The sequence below is a fragment of the Pseudophryne corroboree genome, chromosome 6, assembly GCF_028390025.1.
Source record: "Pseudophryne corroboree isolate aPseCor3 chromosome 6, aPseCor3.hap2, whole genome shotgun sequence".
In the NCBI taxonomy this organism is placed as follows: domain Eukaryota; kingdom Metazoa; phylum Chordata; class Amphibia; order Anura; family Myobatrachidae; genus Pseudophryne; species Pseudophryne corroboree.
In genome coordinates, this window is record NC_086449.1 from 351,335,602 (window position 1) to 351,363,552 (window position 27,951).

Sequence of the window (27,951 nt, forward strand, 5' to 3'; positions counted from 1 at the left end):
GTAGAGCAGTGATTTTCAACCTTTTTCCACTCGCGGCACACCTACAAGACTTTAAAATTGCCAAGGCACACCATCAGTGCCCCACGGGATAAAAACCGCATATACACACATTGGCCCCCATGGCAATTAAACAAAAACACAGGCCCCCACAGAAGTGCAAACACATTGGCCCCCACAGTACTAAAACTAATTTATAATAATGCCACACACTGTCCCCTAGAGTAATTCAACCACACACTGCCTCCCCAACTAATTTCACCTGCAACTTAACCTGGCCACTATTTACTCCTTATTTATAACTGTATAATGCAGAAGGAGTCATCAGGACCACGTCTAAAATTCCCCACCAGCAGTACAAAATTGCCACTTCGTATATGCACAGCTCCATATTGCATAAACATTGTCCCCACAGTAATGTCACATTGCCCCCCAAATAGAAATTCCACTCACTGCCCCCCCCCCCCCAGTAATTCCACACACTGCCCCCCAATAGTAATTCCATACAATATCTGCCCCCACCCCACAGTAATTCCACACATACATAATGGAAAAAAATATATATAAATAACCTGATCTGGCAGAAGTGAGGAGCATTGAGTGGATGGACCAGGCAGTGGCAGCAACAGCACGGCGCAGCAGCAGCACGGAGCAGCAGTGGGTGGGCCGTGCGTGACCTATGTCTCGCCATAGGTCATGGGTGGGTAGCGGAAGTGCACAGCACTGCCGAACCGGCTACTGATTGCAGCGGCAGCTGTGCTGGCATCTCTGGCGGGCGGCAGCAGGTCTCTCTCTGGCGGGCGGCAGCAGGTCTCTCTGGCGGGCGGAAGCAGGTCTCTCTGGCGGGTGGAAGCAGGTCTCTCTGGCGGGCGGAAGCAGGTCTCTCTCTGGCGGGCGGAAGCAGGTCTCTCTCTGTCGGCGGCGCAGGTCTCTCTCTGGCGGGCGGCAGCGGAATCTCTGGCGGAGGGCAGCGGCATCTCTGGCAGACGGCGGCACACCTGGCAACCGCTCGCGGCACACTAGTGTGCCGCGGCACAGCGGTTGAAAAACACTGCTGTAGAGGATACTGGGCACCCGCCCAGTGCTTCGTTCTTCCTGCACTGTTACTTGGTTAAGTATTGTTGATTCAGCTGTTGCTGTTCCTGTTTAAAGTTGGGTTAGCATAGCTTTCCTTTGATTTGTGTGTGCTGGTTCGGAATCTCACTACTATCCTTATCTATCCTTCTCTCAAAGTATGTCCGTCTCCTCGGACACAGTTTCCTAGACTGAGTTTGGTAGGAGGGGCATAGAGGGAGGAGCCAGCCCACACTATCAAATTCTTAAAGTGCCCATGGCTCCTAGTGGACCCGTCTATACTCCATGGTACTAAATGGAACCCCAGTATCCTCTACAGACTACGAGAAAAGGATTTACCGGTAGGTAATTAAAATCCTATTTTGAAACTGTCATTTAGATTTCAGTTTGGACACGCTCCACCCAGATCTAACTCTCTCTGCACGTTACATCTGCCCCACCTGCAGTGCAACTTGGTTTTGCCCAGGTGTACAGTTACTTGCGTTTTTTTTTTGCTTTACTTCCGAATCAAAATCATGCCCCTAGTTTAGAAAAATCATATTGCAAAACCCCATTCCAAGACACATGAAAGTAGAGACACTTTTCACCTATAACAATGGAATCCTACTGCCACCTGATTTTGGACCTATTCAGCAAGGATTGCAATTTCTGCTAAAAAGCAGTTACTACGATCCAATAGTTGCTGCCCAGAAATAGTGAAAAAATGCCCATTGCAGAAATTGCGAATGAATCGAGTATGCGGGCTGATCACAAAACCATACGCAATTCCCGGAACATCAAAGATTTTTCCTATCTGCGCCAGGCAAGGTCATCCACAATTCTTGCGACACAAGAGGCTGGAAGTGGCCATCGCTGATGTCAGAGGCCCTAATTAAAAATGCCTGGGCACGCCTGCATTTTTTCAGACACACCCAGAAAATGTCTGATTTCCACCTAGAAACGCAGGCTTCCTGTCAGCCAAACAGCGGCTGCATTGCTATAACAATGTGGATGCAATTTCTGTAGCTATTTTTACTCATGCATGTGCAATGCGACTGCTACGCATGTGCAGTCATTCGATAATCGGCCGGATTGCGAATTGCAAAATTTGCAATCCTTACTGAATGAGGTCCTATGTTCACATATATAAATTCAGTACTCACATGGCCTAGAGCATACTAATATAATTTGTTTGGGTATAGAGACGTGTTCTCATACATCATTGCTGCAGTAGCTCCAAACAGCCCCTCTCTGCTAGTGTCGGACGTCTTTTTTGCCGAAAACGCTAATGGGAGTAATAGTAAAGGTGAATATATACTTAATGCCTTTAAACATTATATCATAAACTTGTAACATATCATCAACCCTATCAAAGGGAATAGATACATTAGTGAGCAGCTAATCTTGCAACCGGTCAACGGCAACAAGGCTTCACTCTACAAAAAGTCAACAATGACTTGTTTTCTTTGGAGTCTGATTGGCTTCTTCACTGTAACATCAAGGAAGGCTTCAAACGGTCAAATTTGGCATAATTACTACTTAAACACTTCAGTTTTCTCCTAGACTAATGCTCGGTTGGGCATGTACGTAATAACTCCTGCGCAATGTCATTAGCACTGATGCACTATGATGGAAGCACTGATGCTATGATGAGCAGTTAGTTAACATGCATATTTTATTCTAGACTTGATTCAGAATGAAATGATATTCAGTACGCATGGCCCTGACTGTTCGTGTTTAGAATAGCAATCCTCTACAAACAGAAATCTATATATTTTAATCCACAAACCTAAATACTATAGGTATTAGCTCTTTACAGTATATCAGGGACTAGGGAGATCATCAATTTGCACATTACTTTAAAGAGATGGAGGTTCTAGAATGGGACTTATTTAGAGTGGTAATCTTGTTATATGCCATGACTGTGCTAAGAATTAATAAAATATTTGCTTTAAATAATGTTATTACAATTTATAAATTAGGTATATTGTTGTTGTTGTTAAATAGTGGACAATTAGAACATTTGAATTAGTGCAGCTAAATCAGTAAATTTCAATATAGTTTGCCTTAAAACGAATCCTGGTGGAAAGAATTTTACATGAAATAGACAGAGTCATAATATTGCACAGTAAAACCATGACAAGCGTATGGTGTCTATCTGCATTCTGCGGTCCCAATAATGTATGTCGACATTCTGCCTGTCAGCAACCAAACTACTTATCATAAAAGTGAATAACAGAATGTTTCTAAGTAGAAAACAATTATGCAGATCCTTACATCTGATCTATGGAATATTTATTAGATTGATGATGCAATGGTAGAACAATGTAGAGTCGCAGTGCACAGTCACCCATTTGTCTGCCAGACACATACACTGGAGCATGCCTTCATCCTGCCTTTTGCTGTTCCTCTACAGACACTTTGTATAAGACGTCTATGACAGAAATACACACGTCAGCAACAGGGACATCACCTCAATGACATGTGGCCCGTCCCCTAATACGTCTATCAGGTCTTAAATAAATAATAACTGTAAAGGCACATAATGGACACATTTATTTAACATGTCATAACTATGTATATTGATGTTTTATTTAAACTGGAATATGTACAAACATTAGCCTGCTTCAACGCTGGAATGTAGTACCTACTAAGGTGAAAGGTGACACACTGAAGACAGAAGCTGAGGTCTGATTATTCACAAACTCATTGTGTTGCAAAAAATCAGGTCATTTCAAGCAACTAAATGGTTCTAGGACACCCAATAAAAAGGGAACACATTAAAAAATGTATAGTTCTTTACAATGCCTTGTTCCCCAAACAAGATTGTATTTTGTTATTTGTGCATCATGATGCTATAGCCTGCAATCTCACTATGTGCAAGTTATTTTGGAAGTTAGGGGCTAATTTAGTAAAGAAAGCAAACTCTGTTAATTAGCAGAATTTGCTATCCTTTTGCTCGCATGCTGGGTGCCGCCCAGCACTGGGCAAGGCCGCCCAGTATACTGACCGGTGCCTCCCCCCTTCGACAAGCAGAAATTGCGATCACTTGCTTCCCCCCTCTGCCCCGTGACCGTCTCTGCCTGTTTGACAGGCAGAGGCGATCACTTTTTCTGCAACCCCCCCCCCGCAGAAAGTGCGGGTGTATGCGCAGGACCATCGTAAAAATTCTGTTTGGCTCACGATTTGCGATCCAACCTGAATTAGCCCCTTAATGCAGACTGATAGACATATTTACTATAGTTCATAGCAACGTGTGTAGTAGCTTGTGTTTTATTACCAGGTTGACAGACATGGGTTGGGTATATATTGACAGTCATAAAGTCGACATTCAAACATTTTAGAATGTTGACATATGGTCCCTGGTGGCCCAGCAGTGACTTATCTGCTCCTGGAGGATGCAGCAGCTCCAGTGACCTCATACAGGTCCCGGGAGTCATGTGACTGGGTCAGTCCAACGATCTGCTGACGTTCGGTTATTTCCCCGTTATCCCTAACCCCTAATCGACCCTCTAGGTCTAACCCTAACCTCCCACCGATAGCCTAACCTTAACCTCGCAATGAAGCCTAACCTTAACCTCCCAATGCAACCTAACCCTAACCTCCCACCGATAGCCTAACCTTAACCTCCCAATGAAGCCTAACCTTAACCTCCCAACACAACCTAACCTTAACCTCCCTAACCTTAATTTCAACATTGGACAATGTCGATATTTCACCCGTCAACATTCTGACAATGTTATCATGTTGCCTGTTGTTTTTTTGACAGTCGACATTGTGGTGTCGATATTATGAACATTGACATTGTCATTGTTGACCTTTTGACTAAATAAATAAGACATTATATAAAGTCTTACTTATTTATTACCAGCTATTTATATAGTGCACACATATTCTGCAGCCCTTTACAGAGATTATTTTGTCCATTCATATGGGTCCCTGACTAATTGTGAGTTACTGGCCAGCTGGTGGTACATGGGATACATTGTATTTACCTTTGATGTCTGCTTGGTTTTCATCAGCTGCTCCTGTAGCATGATATGCTGCTTCCTTCATGCACATTAGATATTTTGCATACACCTGCACACTATAAACACACTGCCACCTAGGACAGTGCAGGGTTAAGCCTTGCACACAGAGCAAACACGTGTGTTCTTCATCACAAGCCTGCTGCTGCTGCTGCCCCCTCCCTGAGCACCTACTATATAAAGTGACTGAGGACAGAGAGGAGTTATCAGCACAGGCATACCCCCAGACTCACACATCTCAGCTGAGCACACAGCAGGCATGGCTGCAGTTCCTATCTCCAGAATCCTGCCCATCGGGTTCCTTGCTCACCTGCTGCTCTTCTCTTTTCTTTCCCGCTCTGTTTGTGTGGCGTTCACTGAAGATACTGGCAAACTGGGCAAAATCAATGTTCTTCAGAGAGGAGGGAACCAGTGGGCAATCGGTGAGTAGAGCCTTCAGTTAGGACGCTATTCGGTGTTTATTAGGTTATGGGGTCAGTACCAGGCGGAGAAGACTGGTATGACAGTGATGACTTGTTTGCTGTAAGAATCAGTGTTCGGCAGGAACTGATTTGGGAGTTACGCTGAGAGGTCAGACTGATAGACATGCAGACTTGGCATCAATGACTGTTTAAGAATCTGGTATTAATTGGACATACAGTAATGGCTCTGATGTTTTTACAATGGCAGGTTGGTAGAGTAACAGGTACGTGATATGTGGAAAGTGAAGTGCAGCAGTCCCAGAAATTATATACTGATATATTTATTGCTGAAACGAACGCAAAATGACATTATCTGATGGAGAATGTGTGTTGTTTCTGTTTCTTATAACATTCACACTGTTACGTATGTGCAAGAATATATATATATATATATATATATATATATATTAACATAGAGTAAGTACTTACTACAAAAAGATAGACTAACACAAACGTACACATTAAATATTGGCAAATAAGTTCTTAATTTTCTGTGTCACATTATAATGAAACTATTATCTTAGGTTACTTTGTAGAGCTGTTATACTGTAGCTTGTTCTACTTGTGCAGATCAGCACCACGGCTCAGTAACACTCGTTTGTTAGACAATTGTAACTAAAACGTTCACTTTTTTCAGCCTGATTGGGTCACATGGCTGCTAACTTATAGTCAGTAACACAATCAGTATTTACATTAGTCTGCCATCATACAGTTCTATTTTTCAATATTACATAAGGTGCCAGGAAAATATGCTGTTGGCAATTTGTATTGAACAGCAAAGAAACGGCGAAGTTGAAGTGTCAGTTATCGCCTGTCATAGCTGCAGAGAGCCATACTTTACACCCTATCTCTCTGGACAGAAGACAAATAGATCCATCACTCATTGTTATTAATTACATGGAAGGATGTGACATTTTATTAGCGGGGCATCACTTATTTTAACAAATAAAAAAAATTAGTTAATTCAAATTGCTGTGCGACGTAATGACTGTGCTGTAGGTTTTCTGAGATGGAGAGGATTGGAAGCTTTAAGAGATTATTTGTATAGTCCTTTCTTACCAGGGAATAGGTACACCAGAGGGGCGGTGCAGCTAAGCACGCCATGAATTAAGGGTTATTTAAGATCCTCTAGCATCACAGTATATTTCTGGGACATGGGGAGTGTACTTTTTACAAAATGTGAAAATGTGCCAATTTTAAAGCAAGTCAATGGCTTGGCACATTAGGATGTCAGCAACTGCAAGGATATACATCTTCTAACCAGAGAAGATGGGCAGATGAGGACTTTCCTACCTAAACAGGTGTCACAAACTGCACCCATACTATATAGATGTTTCCATCTTTAATCATCTTAAATCGGTGAAGAATGCACAAGGGAATTGTGTTTGTTACAAGGGTGGCTGCAGAGCCTCTCCATCCCTCACTATTCCCCACTTTTCTTATGGGTGCTCAGTAGGTTCTAGTAATCAGAAGACTATGCATACTATAAATGAAAAATGTAATAAAGAACTATGTTCATAAATGTCCATAAGTGAGTAATGCATCAAACACACTAAACAGAAAAAAATGTTGCAATTTAATAAATATTAAAGGAAATAACAGTTATTTACATATGCCCGATTTCTACCAGGGTTGCAACTAGAAAATTGTGAGACATACGGGACAATTTCAAAGGGACTCACAAAGTTTTCAAGGCAAGGGATCTTACCATCCAGTCCTCTTTCTTCCTCACTTTCCTTGTGAGTCTCTGCTCTGGTCGGTGCTGCTCTACACCTACTGCTAAAAGAGGAAGGCAATGTCAGTGATAGACCACACAGCTGTCTTGCATTATTCTATGGCTACAAATTATTTTCCATGTTGATGGTCATATAGCAAGGAGCTCATTAAGCCTCCATTATCCTCTGAGATGGCAGAGAAGTGCAGCACAGGTGGCAACTATATATGCTCCACAATAGCTGCTACCCTTGCTACCCACAACACAACTGCTGCTGTTTGGTGATGTAGGTACTGGGGGACAAAAGGACCTATTGAATCCAACTTAGAGGAAAAGCCTGCAAGGCTGATTTAGTGCTCCTTTTAGCTTAGGGCAACATCGCAAAGTTTGTTATGTGCTCTTAGTAGAACACATCAAGGGGATTGAAGTATTATTTCCAGCTCCGAAGAACACCAAGGAAGATAAAGGAAATGGAACACTGGGAAGAAAGTTAGGTACTTCTTTCAGGTAATCAGAAATTTACTCATGCCTAGAGGGACACTGTAAAGCAAATTAAGCACTCTTACCAGCTTAGAAGAGCAATGCAAATTGAGTGAAGTAATGTTTCAATCGAGGAATACCCTGCAAGAGAAATTAAGTGCTTTCTTTTCTATACATAGGAAGACTCTACAAGGCAAATGTTCTCGAGTTTAGAGGAACACTATACAAATGAAATGCTACCATATTAAAGTAACATTGCAAGGAAAAAGAAAATACTTCCTTCCCCAGCTTAGAAGAGCACTAGAAGGAGATATCTTGCCAACATTCAGTTTAGAGTCACGTAAAGCATTTCTTCAAGTTGGAATACAGTTAGGAATGTGAACAACTTTCATATTAGAGAGACACTCTACAAGTAAAATGAAATACTTCTTTTCATCTTAAAGGAACGTGGAAAGGAGAGAGGAGTTCTATTTCCATTTTAGAGGATTTTTCAAACTATGTGGATTAATACATTACAGGCAGTATGGATGGTGTAATGGCTAGCATTACTGCCTCACAGCACTGAGGTCATGGGTTTGATTCCCACCATGGCCCTAACTGTGGGGAGTTTGTATATTCTCCCTGTACTTGCGTGGGTTTCCTCCGGGTACTCCGGTTTCCTCCCACAATCCAAAAATATTCTGGTAGGTTAATTGGCTCCCAACAAAATTAACCCTAGCGTGAATGTGTGTGCATGTGATAGGGAATATAGACTGTAAGCTCCACTGGGGCAGGTACTGATGTGAATGGGGAAATATTCTCTGTAAAGCCCTACAGAATATGTGTGCGCTATATAAATAACTGGTAATAAATAATAATAATAAATAATACATCCATCTAAGAGGAACGCTGCAGGGGTAGTGAACTAACTAAATCTTCTTTCAGCTTAGGAAAACATTATAAGAGGAAAGTGAAGTCATTTTTCTAACTTCTACAATCTAAGAGGAATACTGACAGATGATTAAGATTTTGATAGTACTACTTTTTTCTTAAATGAACATACTGTGGGGGAAGTGATCCTTCCAACTTAGATTAATGCTGAAGGTCTAAATGAGTACTCTTTCCAAAAAAGTAAGAAAGCAACCCTTCCATCTTAAAGGGATATTCTATAATCATGTAGGTTATTTCCTATATATTAGAAATGAAGGATATGAAGTAGTTCTAAAAGTTAGGAGAAACACTATAAAAAGTGAAGTATTAATTGCTTTGATGAATACTCTGCAAATAAATAACATACACAGTTTAGTATAACATCCTGGAATGGAAGTGAGGTACAAGTCTATTTTATAAGAATGCATTGCAGTTTACAAAAATTGCAAGGAAAACAAATGATTCTTTCCAGATTAAGTAAAGTACTTCTTCCAATTTATAAGAGCACCCTGCGAGACAATACGCCTTCCAATTTACATAAATATTAACATGGAGAATTTCCTTTAAGCCCAGATGAACACCATAGAAAGGGGAGTGAAGTACTCTCTGTTCCAGCTCTAGAGAACTTTGCAAAATAAGTGAAGATGGTTTGGGAACGATTGTTCAACAGTGATTATGTCAACATTCATCATGTATACGTGGAGGATATGTCTATATGATGAACTGTTAACAAACGGTCCTTGATGGACTAGCAGTATCTTACCTGCTCCGGCGGCTGCAGCGTCTCCAGAGTTTCTACCAGGTCCCAGCTTCACTTGAGGATCAGTTCCAGCTGTGATGTCTTAGCAGCAGCATTCGCAAAAGTATTTTCCCTACTATCACTAATCCTAATCCGTGACCCTAATCATCCACCTAGTGCCTAACCCTAAACTCCTCAACCCCCTTGCAGCCTAACCCTAACCTCACCTGCAACCAAACCCTAACCGTCGGCTTCTTAAGACTGTCGACATTTCACATGGTGACAGTTCAGATATTGACATTGTGATTATGGTGACAGTCTGAGAATGTCGACATGATGCCTATCAACGGTATGAACCACGTCAACATTATAATGTCAACATGTAGTTTTGACATGAGTGTCGACGTGGTGCCTGTCGACCTTCTGAATGGATACCGTGAAGGGGACCAGTGAATTAGTAGTGACATATTCAGTTAGATGTAAATGAACACTTTGGAAGTGAAGTAACACAGTCCTGGAAGAGAAAGAATGCCTTCACTTAAGACGAAAACTCCTTTGCGCTTAGACTAAATATTTTTTCTTCCTTCTTAAAGTAACCATCTACTGTAATGTATAAGGAGCACCTTTCAGTTTAGGGTAGACGAACACTAATTTTAGCCTTTCACCAGCCCCCTCCTCAGTGGCAATATGGAGGGGAGAACACCAGGAGTCCAGGAGGCCACTGGCTAGGTGAGGAGTATGCTTTTTTTTTTTTTTTTTTTTTTTTTCATGCGCCGCTGGGTTTTCAGTGCTTAAAACCCTGCAACCATTTTTTTAAGAATGGGAAACCACGGATTTCGGGAGTGCGCATACCCATGGCAATCCAAAATTGGGTGCAAGGTATGCATGTTTTTTTACCTCACTAAACCTTGCGCCTAATTGGATGTCATTTTTTAAACACAGCCTGCAACATGGAGCTGACTGGCTGGTAAGTTATCTCCGTCCACTTTATCTCTCTCCAAGTCTTAGTACAATACATAGACCCCAAAGACAGGAATTCAACTGCTCACAAGTTGTCTATGCCCACCAGAACTATCCCTTAGAATCAATGCTCAGTTGGTTGTGCTAATAGTAGAATTATCTCATCTGCCTCTGTTCACCAACCAGGGAACCAGAACCATTGCTTTACTAGCATGGATGCAACTAGGGATTTGCAACCACAGATCTAAGCTGCTGTCATTGAATCTAACCAAGGATGGCTCAATGGGTGGGCTGACAGGGCTGTCGTCTGGACTGGAGCAATGTAGCCTGGAAGGGTACAGTCACAGTTAGCTAGGCCCCTCAGTCTCCCGATTGTTCCACCTCCCCTCCTGGTTCGTACAGCCTCCCCTCTGCTCCATCCTAAACCCTGGTCCATCCCGCCTGTCCTCCTGGTCCATGCAAAGTAGTGGAGAGATCTACTTCAGTAAATGTACCCTTTGGCGTCATCATAAGTTATCATATCATGTGATTAGACAACACACGCTCATATTACACACACAGAGAGTTCCAGGGTCCTGCAGGCTGCAGCATAGTTTTCACAGGCTCAGCCTGCTGCTTGAACCACATTGGATGAGACAAAGCTCAGAAGCTTTTAGACAGAGAGGGCATGTAACAGAGCCACTGGGGGCATTTGTGGCACATTTGTGAGGAATATGCTGTGGGGGAGGGCGGCATGTCACAGATACACTGGTGGCATTTGTGGTATGCAGGGGGGTATGTGGAGAACACACCGCTGGGAGGCAGATGCTGTGGGAATTTTAGACACAAATGGGCATGTAGGGGAAAGCTGATGTGAAAGAGCCACGTCCAGTGGGTCGTTGGGTGCATTTGGGAAACAAGCTGCATGGATGGGCAGACACTGGGGGCCTTTAGGGCACACAGGGAGTGCATGTTAGGGAAATGCTTGAGGTATTTGGGCACAGGGGGCATGTGGGGAACAAGCTGCTGGGGTGATCATGTCATAGAGATGTGGGGACCATTTGGGGCATGTGAAAAACCTGCTGGTAGGGGAGGGGGTGGGGTCATGTGATAGAGATACTTGGACCATTTATAAAGGAGCAGGTGGAGAATGTATTGCCGGGGAGAGGTTCTGTGGACATTTTGGAAAAATCTTATTATTTTTTTCATTGTTTCTTTCTCTCTGATGTAGTGTTGATTATGGGGGGGTCAACAATGTAAAGTAGGGTATGAAGGGGTCAATTATGTTGACTGGGGTATATAGTAAAATTATTAATCCCAAGTACTTCATACAGTATCACTGAATTAAGATGCAAAATGTAAGAAAATGTATACCATCTGGGTAAAAAAGGCAAATGTCAGAGGTCTGATACTAGTGACTTGTGCCATGCCTCATATCACATATCATTATGCTTAAACTGACATATGCTAATTTTTTTGTATGGGGGGAGGGGGTCACCAAAGGAAATTTTGAACTGGCCTCCACTTGGTCTTGAACTGGCCTCATTCGTGTTTTCATCGATCAACAGTGCCACTATAGGTATGATTCTTTGATCTAGCAGTAGAATAACCTTAGAACTGCACAATAACTGCGTACATACAGACTACTCCTTTTATTGCCGCAGCTGTTCTTGAAAATAATTGTTGCAGCACCATTAGAATCAATGCCTTCTTCAGTTTGTTCAGTAAGCCTAATATACCTTGTTAATAACAGTTTAAGGCCATATACACGGGAGAGATGTGTGCTGAGCGAACCGCTCAGCACACATCTCTCCCGCCGCTCAGCACAGCACGATGTGTGCTGAGCGATGCGGGGGAGGACGGGGGGCCGCTCATTTAACCCAGCAGGTGAAATGAGCGACGTGCTAGATTGGCCTGCATGCAGGCTCAATCTAGCACCGGCGATAGCGATGCATGGGGCCGTGCATCGCTATCGCTGAGGGGGGTACACACGAGTGATCTGTGCTTAAAATCTAAGCAATCTAGTCAGATTGCTTAGATTTTAAGCATGGATCTCTCCGTGAGTACCCCCCTTTATTGTGCTCTTCTTCTGCAGTAGCTAATCTGACTAGATTGCTTAGATTTTAAGCACGGATCTGTCGCGTGTATGCCCCCCAGCGATAGGGCCGCACATCGCTATCGCTGGTGCTAGATTGGCCTGCATGTAGGTTCAATCTAGCGGGTCGCTCACTTCAGCACTGTGTGAAGTGAGCATCCCCCTGTCCACCCCCCTCGTTCAGCACACATCACGCTGTGCTGAGCGGGGGGAGAGATGTGTGCTGAGCGGTCGGTGTTAAGATCGCTCAGCACACATCTCTCCCATCAGTACCCCCCTTTAGTATGAATCCAATTGTATTTTTTCTCAACTGTTTTTCATAAAATCAAGCTCCACAATTAATAGGTAAGAGAAGAAAAAGAGGAAGTTTGCACAAGATGTATCTGACAGCTGAACTGTTAGACAACTACATGAAGTTTGATTTTTACAATTACAGATACCATGGATACAGCATATACTTAAATTACTATTACTGAGGCTGCAATGATGTTGCCTCATCTGTTCCCAAACCAGTAGGAACATATTAAAGTAGGACGAAGGAGAAATAACAATAATCTTGTTCAGGTGATTTGTTATTAGCACTCACAGCATCTTACATCACAGTGCAAATTGAATTTCACACAGAACTATGTAATCGTGTTCCGCCTTTCCCTTACCATAGGCAACTAAAGTCTAATAAATGTTTTGATTAATACCTAAAGAATTATCCACATCATCTACAATGTTGAGCAACAATAATATTAACTATTTAAAACATTAAATAAAAATTGCAACAGAAAAAGCCAATTGCACAGGCGTCACCTGTGTTGAACTAGTTAATTGATAAGAAAGGTATTTCAACACAGGTGATTGCAAATTTGCAATCATACATTGAGATGGACGACCAGGTAGAGAGCATTGTGTCCCTCCTGGAATGGGTCATGTTGGGAGGTAGGCAATTGTTACAATACTGTATAATCACTGCTCATGACTTTACATCACCTTAGATCACAATATCCATTACATTTTAGAAAACAGCAACACCTGCAACAAGCATTGCACAGTATTCGCTGAACCCCCCTTTACAATCCTCTAGAACAGGGGTATCCAAGCACAGTTCTCAATAACACTAATGCTGGGCATACACTATACAATCTGGCCGATCCACACAATATCTGCGGATCGCCTATATAATTGTACAGTGTATGTGACCAATCCAGAAATATCAATTGTTCTGCATTACGTCTGATTCAATATTTTGATGTTGCAAGTCGGATGTATTGGGCAGTGTATGCACTGCTGCGGCCACATGATGGACACTTACCCTGTTCCTTCACTGCGGCGGAACAGAGAAATATCTCCCCCCATGGGAGAAACGTATATATTGTGTGGCCATATACACTGTGAGATATTCATAGTGTGTGTCCATGATATCTGGTTGTTGTTATGCTGTCATATAAAATGTCTGTCAGTCTGACATGCATTTTATCTGAACATGTATGCCTAACTTAACAGTTCAGGTTTTAAGGATAGCCATACTTGAGCATAGGTGGCTTAATTAGTACCTCAGTTATTTTGCTTTAACCATCTGTGCTCAAGCCTGTATATCACTAAAACCTGAACTGTTATAGGCCCTACACACTGGCCGATTTTCCTCAAAGATATGAACGATCTTGTTCATTCTTGAACCAGATAACGTTCATATCTTTGAGTGTGGAGGCACCAGCGATGAACGATGCGCGGCCCCGCGCTCGTTCATCGCTGGTGCCCCATCGGCTGTGCATGCAGGCCAATATGGACGATCTCGTCCATATTTGCCTGCACTTTAATGGAGCCGGGTGACTGGGGGAATGAAGAAACTTCACTCCCCCCGTCACTGCCCCCCCCCTACTCTCTCTGCACATATTATATCTGCCCCCCCTGCAGTGCACATGGTTTAGCCCATTAGAGGAAGATTTTGCTTTTTCGATCAACCTTGAATTAGGCCTAATGTGTGCAAAAAGTGTATAGGCCTACTGCAATCTGAGAATATAATGGCAATACTATAGCGTGACTAATGTGGTTACTTTATTGTACAATTTTATAAGACTTTGCAGCAATGGTTCAAGGGGTTCAATGCAATTATTACAACTAGGAAAATCATATATTTATGTTTGTTATACTGTTCTTATGACACCTACATTACATAAGAGTGTATTGAGTGCTATGACTTTGGAGGTGCACTGGGACCATTCTTTGGCTTTATTAGTTGGAAAATGATTTACTTGATATAAGCTCTTCACTGAAAAAACACACAGTGCATCATTCCACCCTGTTTGGCTAGAGCAGTGGGTCTCACCCTGGGATACTAGTATTCCAAAGAGAGGTGTAGATTAAAACATTGACAGTGAATATGTCGACAGTCAATAGGTTGGCACCATATGGTCGACAAGAATTAGGTCGACAGTGTCAAAAGGTCGACATGGAAATGGTTGACACAAAAATGGACACAAGTTTTTTTTGTGTCATTTTGTATGCTTCACCATATCTAAAACAAATTAGTGGAAACTTTTGCCCTTGCAGCTTTGCTTCGCTCGCCATGGTTCGGGCAAGATGCCTCGCTCTACTAGCACTCTGCGCTTGGCACAGGTTACTAATCCCAATCATAGTCCACATGGATGGTAAATAATGAAAAAGTTGAATAAAAAACACAAAAAAACTTGTGTCACCAAGTGGCATGTCAACCTTTTGAACCTGTCAGCCTTTTGTAGTCTACCTTTCATATGTTGACCTTTTGTATCTGTCGACCTAATGCATGTTGACAATATGGTGTCGACCTACTGACTATCTATCATCCAGAACCCCCCAAATAGACTCACTTTGACATTCAGGGGTACATGAAAACATTTCTGTAATGACAGGGGGTACCCATGTGACACGCATGTGCCACATAAGGAAACAGTGTCCTAGGTATCTTTAGCCTCATGCATCACAGTAACACACTGTGTGGAAAAAAGTCTATCCCTGTAAAAAATGCATATGTGGACTAGAGTTTTATTGTCAATTTTACATTTTGTAATACTGTATGTGAGAAATTGATATAATTCACATTTATTGCTTTTACAGTATATAGAGAGGTGCCTAAACATTTTATCTAATAGCAATTATATTAATTACAAATGTATTACCTTACAAAGTTGGTGGTTCAAATAATGCAAATGGGCTTCCAGGGGGTACCCACGTAGAAACAATTGAGAACCCCTGGGATAGAGTAAGTGAGGCACCCTCAACATTACATTTTTCTGATCAACTATCAGGATTACAAGCGTAACTACTACCATTCTAAATATTCACACATGCCATATATTAATACATTTACAGTAACCCGAGACATCCTGTTGTTCCATCATCTGACTCAGTTCTATTAGCTGTGTAGTAATGCAGGGTTGACAGTGACCAGGGGCAAAAAACGCAGGAATTGTAGAGTGGAGTTTCCAAATGCAATCCACAATCTCCTGCTCTGTGCAGCATTGGAGCAAGTGCAGGAGTCTCGTGGAGCAGTAGAAGAACCTAGTACAGACCTCATGGTAAGGCACCTGTCTCTTCTTTCTGGCAGCTACTCTCTAGTCCTGAGTACTCAATGATTGAACACTCACATCCATAATGTCACCATCTGTAATATCTCCATGTGAAACGCCGACATTCTCATAATGCTGACAGCTAGGGTTAGGCGCTGCTACAAGGGTTAGGCTGCTGGAGGAGGTTAAGGTTAGGCTGAAAGGTGTTGGTGGCATTAGGGTTAGGCACTAGGGGGAGAGTTAGAGGGAGGGGGGGATCAGGGTTAGGGATGGGGATCGGGACAGCAAATTAACTTGAACCGCCGCTAGTCATAGGTCTATGCCAGACTGCATACATCACTATCAAGACCTGGAAGGTGCTGCTGCTGCCGGAAATTGGATAGTGACCATTAGAGAACCTGGAACGTTAGGTCGGCATTCTATCATGTTGACATGTCATCTGTTCAGACATGGTGAATGTCAACATGGTCACTGTTGACATTTTAAGCATGCCAACATGCTGCATGTCGACCTTTTGACCATGATGATCTGATGCATGTCAATATGAGACCTGTTGACCTAACATACCACACCCGATAATGCATTGTCCCATTACACTATGCTGGCCCACCCTATGTTTGGTCTGTCTTACTGTCCCATAAACTATTCTGTTATAAATAAGAGCATTTTCTAATAATTTATCAAAATAATTGTAAAAACCCAGCTAAACAAGAGCAAATGTCGCAAGCAGGTAATGTAAGTCCTTTCCGTGTTACAGAACCCATCCCCTACACTAGACAACAAAAAGCCTTATTGATAGACTATGGTGGGCACAGAGCTGGGTACTGCCAAATGTACTATTAGTTATACCCTTTAGCTAGATCAGGCATGTCCAAACTGCGGCCCTCCAGCTGTTGAGAAACTACACATCCCAGCATGCCCTGACACAGCTTTAGCACTCTCTGACAGCAAAACTGTGTCAGGGCATGCTGGAATATGTAGTTTCACAACAGCTGGAGGGCCGCAGTTTGGACATGCCTGAGCTAGATGAACCCTTTAGGTTTGGGGATTGTATCTGACTACAAAAGCATAGGCATATTGTGGGCTGGCTTACATTGTCTGCAGAATGCACCTCCATAATATAATTTATTACCAGTTATTTACATAGTGCACACATAATACACAGCAGTTTACAGAGAATATTTGTCCATTTACATCAGTCCCTGACCCAGTGGAGCTTATAATCTATATTCCCTATCATATGTACACGAACACACATATACACTAGGGTTAATTTTTGTTGGGAGCCAATTAACCTACCAGTATAGTTTTGGATTGTGGGAGGAAATCCACACAAGTACGGGGAGAATATACAAACTCCACACAGTTAGGGCCATGGTGGGAAATGAACCCATGACCTCAGTGCTGTGAGGCAATAATCATTACACCATCCGTGCTGTCCATAGACTCCGGAATAGAATGATGGAAGAGAGCCTATGTCTACAATTCTGTCAAACCACTTAATATCATGTAAGAGGAAAGTAGGCTCATAACATTATCCTGCTGAGTGCGTTCATTTGGGGAAAACTGGTATGTAAGAAGATGTGTTATGTATCAACATTCAAAAAACGAGGAAGACTTACAGGCAAAATATTTGCACTATGGGGGTAATTCCAAGTTGATCGCAGCAGGACATTTTTTAGCAGTTGGGCAAAACCATGTGCACTGCAGGGGAGGCAGATATAACATTTGCAGAGAGAGTTAGATTTGGGTGGGTTATTTTATTTCTGTGCAGGGTAAATACTAGCTGCTTTATTTTTACACTGCAAATTAGATTGCAGATTGAACACACCACACCCAAATCTAACTCTCTCTGCACATGTTATATCTGCCTCCCCTGCAGTGCAAATGGTTTTGCCCAATTGCTAACAGAATTCCTGCTGCGATCAACTTGGAATTACCCCCTATATCAGTTGAGAACACCACACAAGAAACAAAGACCTGCTTATGAAATTGATGCTATGATTTGCTTAAGAAGTTTCTGATGTGATATTTCCATTGTACCACGATTTTTGCCATTTATATTTATCAATCTCCACTTTATCACTTTTTGAGGCTTAGTACATCTCCCGCTTTGTCAACACTTTGTCGCACAAAGAAATCCCCACTCATCTGCTAAGTGTTTGCTAATGACATTCAGAATCTTCTAATGCCCATTAGAAATAAGAGTTAAAGGTAAAAGAACAGTACATGACATTCATTAGTTAGACAGCATCAATAATGCAAATGAATTTAAAAAAGAAGAAACAAACACTACACATCTGTACCCATGTGGCTAGTAACCTGTCATTTACTCTACTCCACAGAGGCCATCATTAGCATCACATCAGTGAGGAGGGGCTGTCATGTGACAAGTACAAAGCCAACTCTATGCCGTTCACGAAGCAGTGTTTCTGTTAAATGTGCTAATGTTTCTCCATGTAATCTCCAGATTTCCAACCATAAAACATAATCCCCATTGCCCAGTACAACATCTACTGATAAAGATGTAATCATATTTTGTATGTTTAAAGGAGTTCTAGCTCTAAAATGAAATATGGTAATGGTGAGTGGAGACCAGATCAATGGTGTGCCTGCTCGAGTAGGAGGGCGAGAATGTCCTTTGATGGAGACCAAAAAATTATCTGACTGATAGAAAATTAGAGGCAGATAGGTCAGTGGAGGTATCACTAGGAATATTGATGTTACCTAAGTTGAGAGAAGAAAGGACAAAAGAGAGGAAGTGTGTGTGTGTGTGTAAAAAGACATCCTTATTTTAATTAACACTGGTTGTGGTGATGGTCCCTACAAGCTGTGGCTGCCGCCCCTGCACTTATCAGCTGCTGTCTGTCTGAGACTGATGTGCAGACATGTCAGCAGCAGCAATAATCAATGCCCACCCCCAGCGGAGGTTTAAGAGAGAAGAGGGCCCATGTGAAGGATCTTATTAGGCTGCTCCTCTCTGGCATCGTAGGAGATTCTAGTTTTGTGCCATACAGTATTCTAATGTGCATGCACAGGTTTCCAGGAGCTTGGTGCCGACGCCTTGTTCCCTGGGGACAGCTCTACTGTGCATTCTGAAGTCACTGGAAAAATGACCACAGCACCATTTCCCAAAGGATTCCCATCTGTACCTCTAGCAGCTGCAGGAATTCAGAGAGGTAAGTATTTTTATATGGGTGCAGGGTGTGCGGTATGGGCCAGGGGCCAGAAAGCAATGCACACCTTGCAGTGCACCCATTATAGATATGCCAATGCCCACCCTCTTACCTCTCTGTATATATATACAGTCACTTGTGAGGGTATTTGAATGGTGGTAGGCTAAAATTTAGCCTAGGGCATTGTGGCACCTTGCACCAGCCGGAGCTTGGAGGAAGGACCATGGGGGCGATAGATGATAGCTGCACCGAAGTAAACACAAGTACAATCCCATGCTCTTACTTTTTTTATTGCTAATTATTTTAAAAATAAAATAGATCTGGATTCTTGGATGAGCCACAAATACTTAGTAGGGGGGTGACTCCACTCCTAAGGAAGGTCAGTTTTCTAGCTATCTGCTCGCTGATTACCATAATGTGTTCTTCTTCTGTAAAAGTTGGTCACAAACATTACAACCCAACCAATCAATCTGATCGCTAATTTGTCCTGTTGCTGAAACATCAGCAAGTATGTGAGTGACAAAATCAAACCAAATTTAATTGGCCAAATCAATCAGTAATTCATTAGGATAAAGTATAACATTTTCAAACAAATAGATCAGATTGAATATACTTGAAGTGATTGTACACATACAGGGGGAGATGTACTAAGCCTTGGAGACAGATAAAGTGGACGGAGATAAAGTACCAGCCAATCAGCTCCTAACTGCCATGTTACAGGCTGTGTTTGAAAAATGACGGTTAGGAACTGATTGGTTGGTACTGTAGTTTATCACTCTCCAAGGCTTAGTACAGTAGGTCTGCCCTTCAGTCTAATAATCACATGCATGGGCAAAAACCCAAATATGGGAGTAAGAAGTGATCATTTAAGAAGAAATGCAGCAGTCATTGGTAGAGCAAAGTTGGCAAGAGTGTGACGGAAGATGAGGTTAGAGATGTCAGAGGGAGAGGATTGAGCTTTATAGGTGAGTTTGCGGAGATTCAATTGCAAACTGTAGGGGGAGGGGAGCTAGTTTACAGCCTGGCAGAGAGGGGAGGCAGAAGCAGTGCGGGAAAGATGAACTGAGCAGCAACATTGATGGATTGGAGAGGAGTGAGGAGTTACCAGCAAGGTTGTTGCAACTTCCTCATCTGGAAGTTGCAACAACCTACTTGAGAGATTACCAGTGAGTGAAACTGGTCAATGTTACATCCAGAGAGAGAAAGGGTCTGATCAGGAGATGGGATAGTATCAATGGGGGAAGGTGGGGGGAAGGGTGTCAATAAGGGTCATGATTTCATTTCCATAGACTGGAGAGAAGGAAGTCAAGGTTGGTAGATTGGAGAGGTGGATGGGGAGAGGTTGGAAAGGAAGAAACTAGATGGAAAGGGGTACTTGGAGCCTGGTGGGAGGCAATGTAATGATACTGTAGATGGATTACATTTTACATATTCTGCTGCACTATATGTGTATATGCAAAGCTAATTCTTCTAGGTAATTACAATTGACTACAACCACCAACATATTCTGCTGCACTATATGTGTATATGCAAAGCTAATTCTTCTAGGTATGAATGATATAGACCCAGTTTAATGTTTGTGGAATGCATTGTTGTTTTTGTAAGGTAATTTACTGCTTGGCATTTGAGGGTGTGGGGTGTGGCTACAGATTTCAATTATTGGTTTCACTTGTAGTAGTCCTCTAGTTAAGTTCAATGGTGTAGGCTGTGCAAAGCCGTTTGGCTGTGCATTTACTATCTAAGCGTGCATTGTATCAAAGCGTGATAAAATTGCCACATAACAGGAGCGTTCTATCAGCGTTCAATCGAAGTGAAAAAAATGGAAAACAGAAGGACACCAATCTAACAAAACAAAGAAAACTGAAGAACTAATAACAAATGTGAGTCACTTCTCAGATCACTCACCTCCTGATTGTTCCATCTGATTAAATAGCCCAGAACTACATTACTTGGACAATTCAAAAACCATCCATTTCACCTACAAATGCTTGTATCTGTATTATTGTAATTTTGTTTTTTAAGCACAGCTGCACCAATGCAATTTTACCTGCAAACACTTAAAACATCTAACATAATTACCATCGCTTCTTAAACCTCTCACAATCCTTTAATTTCTTACACTCCAGATACATTTCTGCACCCACTTTATCTACGCTTTTGACTCATTTCATACTTAATCTACACCCCTTGAGCCTACACTGCTTTTCTCACCTGCATTTCTGCAATTCTTCTGCTCGGATTCCCTTACACTCTCCTCTCCTACTTCCACTTTCCCACAACCTATTTACCTACTTAACACTATGTCAAGGCTTTCTTATACTCCCCACATCACTCAGTGTCTACCTAATAATGTATCTTTATCCTTCCCCCCCCAGTCTCCTACACCTCCTCCTCTCTCCTCTCCTCTGTCTCCCCTCCATCCCTCTGTTTCCTTCCCCCTCCTTTCCTGTTACCCCACTTTCATTCACCTCTGCCCCATGGTCCTGCTACCCCACAACTCAGCCCTGCTCCCTCTCTCCCTTCCCTGTCACCTCCCCACACCCCCATCCACATCACACTGACCTCCCTCCCTGCCCACCTCCTGCAGTTTCCCCTCCTAGCTCAGGCAACCGCACCATCACTACTCTCTCATCATCCCTTCCCTCAAAGTTAATCTCACCTCATCGCTACAGCAACCCTGATAATCTCATTCACATCTCTCCCACAAACTCATACCCCCTATCCTGTGCCCTCTGGAATGCCAGATCTGTTTGTAACAAACTGGTCCCCACTCATGACCTTTTCATTTCCAACTCCCTACACATACTAGCCATTACTGAAACTTGGATTACGCCCTCTGACACTACTTCTCCTGCTGCTCTATCTGCTGGGGGCCTCACATTCACACACACACCCTACCTGGGGGTCGCCATGGGGGTGGTGTTGGGGTCCTTTTACCTTCTAGTTACTCCTACCAACTCATACCACCAGAACCATCCCTTACATTCTCTACATTTGAGGTCCATACTATACGCCTCTTCCAACCAGTACATCTTAGAGTAGCTGTCATTTACTGCCCCCCTGGAACTGCTTCCAAATTCATCGACAACTTTGCTTCCTGGCTTCCTCACTTCCTCTCTTCTGACATTCCCTCCATTATCCTAGGTGATTTCAACATCCCTATTGACATCCCCACACAATCCCCTACCTCTAAACTCCTTAACCTCACCTCTTCACTTGGTCTCTCCCAGTGGACCTCCTCACCCTCCCATGTGAATGGGAGCTCACTGGATCTGGTCTTCACTCACCGCTGTGATATTTCTGATTTTTCCAACTCCCCATTTCCCCTCTCTGACCACCACTTGCTTTCCTTTAACCTATCTCTCTCGACTTCCCCATCTCTACCTCCTAAGGCTACCATCACTAAGCGTAACATTGAAGCTATTGACACCACCTTCCTTTCCTCCTTGTTTGACTCACTTCTCTCTCCTATTCTCTCTCTCTCATGCCCTGAACAAGCCACTTCCACATACAATGCATCCCTTACTTCTGCTCTTGACTCTGTTGCTCCACTAACCACTATTCACCCTCGCAAATTAACACCTCAACCCTGGCACACCAAATGCACCAGATATCTGCAAAAATGCTCACGTACTGCTGAGCGACACTGGAGGAAATCACGCTCTAAGGCAGACTTTCTCCATTTCAAACTTATGCTCTCATCCTTCAGTGCTGCCCTTTCTCTTGCTAAACAGTCATACTTCAAGAACCTCATCTCCTCCCAGTCTTCCAACCCCCGGCGCCTCTTTACTACTCTCAACTCACTCCTGTGCCCACCTCCACCTCGTCTCCCTTCCTCACTCTCTGCTCTTGACTTTGCCACTTACTTCACATCCAAAATTGACTCCATACGTCAGGACATCACATCACACCAGACCATCAGTAACCAGCCTTCTCCCATCCCTTACCAACCCTCCCCTTCCCTCGCACCAACTCTGACATCTTTCTCCCATGCATCTGGAGAGGAAGTCATGGCCCTCATTCATTCCTGTCCCCTCACCACCTCCCTACTTGGCCCTATCCCCTCCCGCCTCCTCCGCTACCTCTCTCCTTTTGCTTGTTCCCATCTTTCCCACCTTCTCAATCTCTCCCTCTCATCAGGCACTGTCCCCTCTGCCTTCAAGCATGCACTCATCTCTCCTATTCTTAAAAAACCTACCCTTGATCCAAACACTCTCTCCAACTACCGACCCATCTCTCTCCTCCCTTTTGCCTCCAAACTCCTTGAGCGTATTGTCTACAACCGCTTTACTTCCTTTCTTTCCTCACACTCACTGCTTGACAGATTCCAGTCTGGCTTCCGTCCTCTCCACTCCACTGAAACTGCCCTTACAAAAGTATGCAATGACCTCCATGCTGCTAAATCTAAGGGACACTACTCTCTACTTATTCTACTGGATCTCTATGCTGCTTTTGACACTGTGGACCATCCTCTCCTACTGCAAATCCTTCACTCCATTGGTCTGCGTGACACTGCCCTTTCTTGGCTGTCCTCCTACCTTTCTGACCATTCCTTCTCTGTCTCCTCTTATGACTCTACCTCCCACTCACTTCCACTAACTGTAGGGGTACCCCAAGGTTCTGTCCTTGGTCCTCTACTCTTCTCTCTCTACACGTCCTCACTAGGTAAGCTCATTAGTTCTTTTGGTTTCCAATATCATCTCTATGCTGATGACACTCAAATCTATCTTTCCTCTCAAGACCTCTCCCCTGCTCTCCTCACTCGTATCTCCTACTGTCTCTCTGCTACCTCTTCCTGGATGTCCCATCGCTTTCTTAAACTTAACATGTCTAAGACCGAGCTGATCATCTTCCCTCCCTCCCGCATAACCTCACCTCCTACAATCTCATTATCTATTGATGGCACTACTATCTCCTCTAGCCCCCAAGTGCGCTGTCTTGGAGTAATCCTTGACTCCTCCCTCTCTTTCAAACCACACATTCAGCACCTCTCACAAACCTGCCGTTTTAATCTAAAAAATATTTCCAGGATCAGACCCTTTCTGACCCAGGATGCTATTAAGACTCTTATCCACTCACTGGTCATCTCCAGACTGGACTACTGTAATCTCCTCCTAACTGGCATTCCTGACAAATACCTCTCTCCACTCCAATCTATACTCAGTGCTGCTGCCCGGCTCATCTTCCTCACCAAACACACTACGTCCACCTCTCCTCTCTTAGTAGACCTTCACTGGTTCCCCTTCCCTTTCAGAATCCATTTCAAGCTTCTCACACTTGCTTATAAAGCCCTCTCCCATCTACATCTCTGACCTTATCTCCCTTTACACTCCCACCCGTCCTCTTCGCTCTGCTAATGCACGTCGACTCTCCTGCCTACGGATTACTTCCTCCCACTCCTACCTCCAAGATTTTTCACGTGCTGCACCACTTCTCTGGAATTCCCTACCTCTCCCCCTCAGACTCTCCACCTCTCTACAAAACTTCAAACGGGCACTCAAGACCCACTTCTTCACCAAACCCAGCCAAATCTCATCCTAAACCTCTGTTCCACGCTCTCTATGTACCCCATCTGTCTCACCCCTGTCTGTCTACCCACCCCTTTAGAATGTAAGCTCTCATGAGCAGGGCTCTCTTCCCTCATGTGCTTATCCTTTTCTTACTTTAATAATATTCAACTGCACCAAATCCAGCAGTCTTCTGCCACCTGATACTTATTCCAGTGTCATCTGCTGATGTAGCTATTTTTATTTACCCTTTAATTGTCCTATATTGTCAACTGTAAGTTGCTGTTTTCCTGCTTGATTATTTGTTTATATACTCTGTAATTGGGCGCTGCGGAACCCTTGTTGCGCCATATAAATAAAGGATGATAATAATAATAGATTTGAAGTTGGATATGAAGGGTGGCGAGTAAGGGAGGCAAGGAGGGGAAGGGGTAGAGGAGGGAATTAAAGTTAGAGAAAACGGGACTGAGGCTTGCTAGGAGATAAAGGTTTTAATATGAGACTGTTTGGAGAAGGAAAGGACAGGGGGAGACCATATATTTGAAATTAATGAATCCACAAAGGAAAGTGGTTTCCCCCAGTGTGGCTCTGCGATTTGATAATGCTTGTAGGCATAGGGTTCAATTGGAATGCCAGGCTTAAGACATGGATCTGAAAGGTTGGTAGTGACATCCAGTGCAACACAGTACAGAACAGAAGTGTGCTATTGTTCAGGGAAATAGCTCGATCAGAGCAGGATAGAGTGACAATGTGGAGAGAAGTAAGGTGAGCAGGGAGAAGAAGTTAATATGGTGAATCACCTCAAAGAGAAAAAGCATGAACTTCAAAAGAAGAGAATGAGAGAGAAGGTTCTGGGGGTATGAATTGAAAGGAACAGTTGGGTGAGAAAAGGATCCCACACTGATAACTTGCCCCCCCCCCCCCCCCCCCCGAATGAGGGGTAATAAGAGGCAGAAAATGAAAGGGCACCAGAGGAAGAAGTGGTGTCATATGAAGAGATCCAAGATACAGTGATGGCTATGAGGTTCAGGGAGTTGGACATGTAAAGGTCATGGGTGACTGTGTGACTTCATTTTCTGCAGCTAAATTGGGCACCTATTTAGCAAATGCCACAGTTGGGAAAAGTGACATGGACCAAAACACCTCTGAATATGCCAACTCTTGTTTGTCTCGCACCTTTTGTAATCCCTCTAGTGATTTATTAGGCACATAGCTATGAAAATTAGAAGTCAGACATTTTAATATAAATATATTTCATGAAATCTGACCAGAATCACAGTCCCCACATGCAGACTGGAGCTACCACTGATAAAGATAGAATATCGGCAGCCCAAACTTTACCTTGTCCTTGTAATCCATTGTGTATGGAGAAATGGAAGTAATTTGGTGCTCTCTGAACCTTTATAAGATTCTACTTGTGTGCAGTATGACCTCAACTAAGATATTTCCTTCTGTGTGCCAAGAAAAGAAGAAATAAGTGCATAATGTATACTGCATATAGACAATTAAGTTTCTCTAGCCATACCATAGTAGCACTCGCCTTTTCCAAGAATTTGCCTTGGACAATATTTCAGTGTTGTCTGCCAGTGGTTTCCAATGCACACTGTGATATCTTTCAAAAATGTTTTCTTTCACTGGTATCTCAGTGATCACAGATACCCAGGAAAACAAAATAAAAATGTTTTCTTTCATAGTTACATAGTTAGTGAGGTTGAAAAGAGGCAAAAAGCCCATCGGGTACAACCTGTCTCCGTATTAAGCAGTGCATATTATAATGCATCAGCCAAAATAATGGTATCGTACCTATTGACAACTATATTTTGTATCACACCCATATACATAATGTCAATATATTAAATCCTATAGCCTTGGATACCTTTTTCAGCTAGAAAACTGTCCAATCCATTTCTAAATGCATTTAAAGAGCCCGCCATTATTATCTTCTCTGGTAGGGAGTTCCAAATCCTTATTGCCCTAATGGTGAAGAACCCTTTCCTATGTTGTGTATGGAATTTTCTCTCCTCTATCCTCAGTGAGTGCCCACGTGTCCTATACAGAGTTTTATTAATAAACAGATCCACTGCTAACTCTTCGTATTGACCCTTTACATATTTTAAGATATTAATAATATCTTCTCTTAGTCTCCTCTTTTCAAGGGAATACAAATTTATTTATTTATTTATTAACAGTTTCTTATCTAGCGCAGCATATTCCGTTGCGCTTTTTGCAATTAGAACAACAGTAATAGAACAAAACTGGGTAAAAACAGACAGACATAGAGGTAGGAAGGCCCTGCTCACAAGCTTACAATCTATAGGGAAATAGGCATAGATACACAAGGATTGATGCTACCTATTGCATAATGGTCCACCAGATTGCTAGGTTCTTAATGGGTTGTATGATGATACCCCACAAAGTTGGCCAAGTGTCAGGAGGGTGTGAGACTAAAGAAATACAAGATATGTGATGTTATGAATACTCTACAGAGGATGTAATTAGATAGGGAAGCACTGAAGGTTATGTGGGTGGGTCTGGAATTTGATAGGCTAGTCTGAAGAGGTGAGTTTTCAGGGAACATTTAAAGGTTTGGAGACTAGAGGCGAGTCTTACTGTGCATGGAAGGGCATTCCACAGAGTGGGTGAAGCCCGGATAAAGTCCTGTAATTTTGAGTGTGAACAAGTAATGCGTGTGGATGAGAGACGTAGATCTTGTGCAGAGCGGAGAGGTCGGGTAGGGAGATATTTTGAGATGAGTGAAGAGATGTATGTTGGTGCAGTTTGGTTAATAGCCTTGTATGTGAGTAAAAGTATTTTATATTTAATACGGTAGAATACCGGTAACCAATGGAGGGACTGACCGAGCGGATCTGCAGACGATGAACGTCTGGCAAGGAAGATTAGCCTCGCAGAATTTAAACTAGTAAGCCTTTCCTCATACTCCAGTGTCTCTAACCCTTTAATCAGTTTAGTAGCTCGCATTTTTGAACTCTTTCGAGCTCCCCAATATCTTATTTATAATATGGTGCCCAAAATTTAACACAATATTCCAGGTGCGGACGTACCAATGATTTATACAGAGGCAGGATTACATCCTCATCCCTTGACTAAATACCCCGTTTAGGACTTTACTTGCCTTCTTTGCTGCATTTTGACATTGTGTACTGTTATTAAGCCTATTATCTATGAGCACCCCCAAATATTTTTCCACTACTGCTATCCCTATATTTTCCCTATTAAGAGTATAGGATGCAAGTTTGTTTCTAATCCCAAAGTGCATAACTGTGCATTTTTCAATATTGAATCTCATTCCCCATTTA

At 42.8% G+C, this 27,951-nt stretch overlaps 1 protein-coding gene and 1 long non-coding RNA gene across 2 annotated transcripts in view; one reads left to right on the forward strand and one right to left on the reverse strand.

Annotated features, from left to right (window-relative positions):
• Positions 1-5,268: 5,268 nt before the first annotated feature.
• Positions 5,269-27,951, forward strand: part of LOC134935270 (bombesin-like) — a 34,046-nt gene continuing 11,363 nt past the window's right edge. Inside the window, exon 1 of the mRNA XM_063930434.1 lies at positions 5,269-5,500. Coding sequence (XP_063786504.1) covers positions 5,338-5,500 — 163 coding nt within the window. The 5' untranslated portion in view covers positions 5,269-5,337. The remainder of the gene's footprint in view (positions 5,501-27,951) is intronic.
• The window catches only part of LOC134935271 (uncharacterized), a 74,297-nt gene continuing 53,506 nt past the window's right edge, over positions 7,161-27,951 (reverse strand). Inside the window, exon 3 of the long non-coding RNA XR_010180027.1 lies at positions 7,161-7,318. This is a non-coding gene — a long non-coding RNA (uncharacterized LOC134935271). The remainder of the gene's footprint in view (positions 7,319-27,951) is intronic.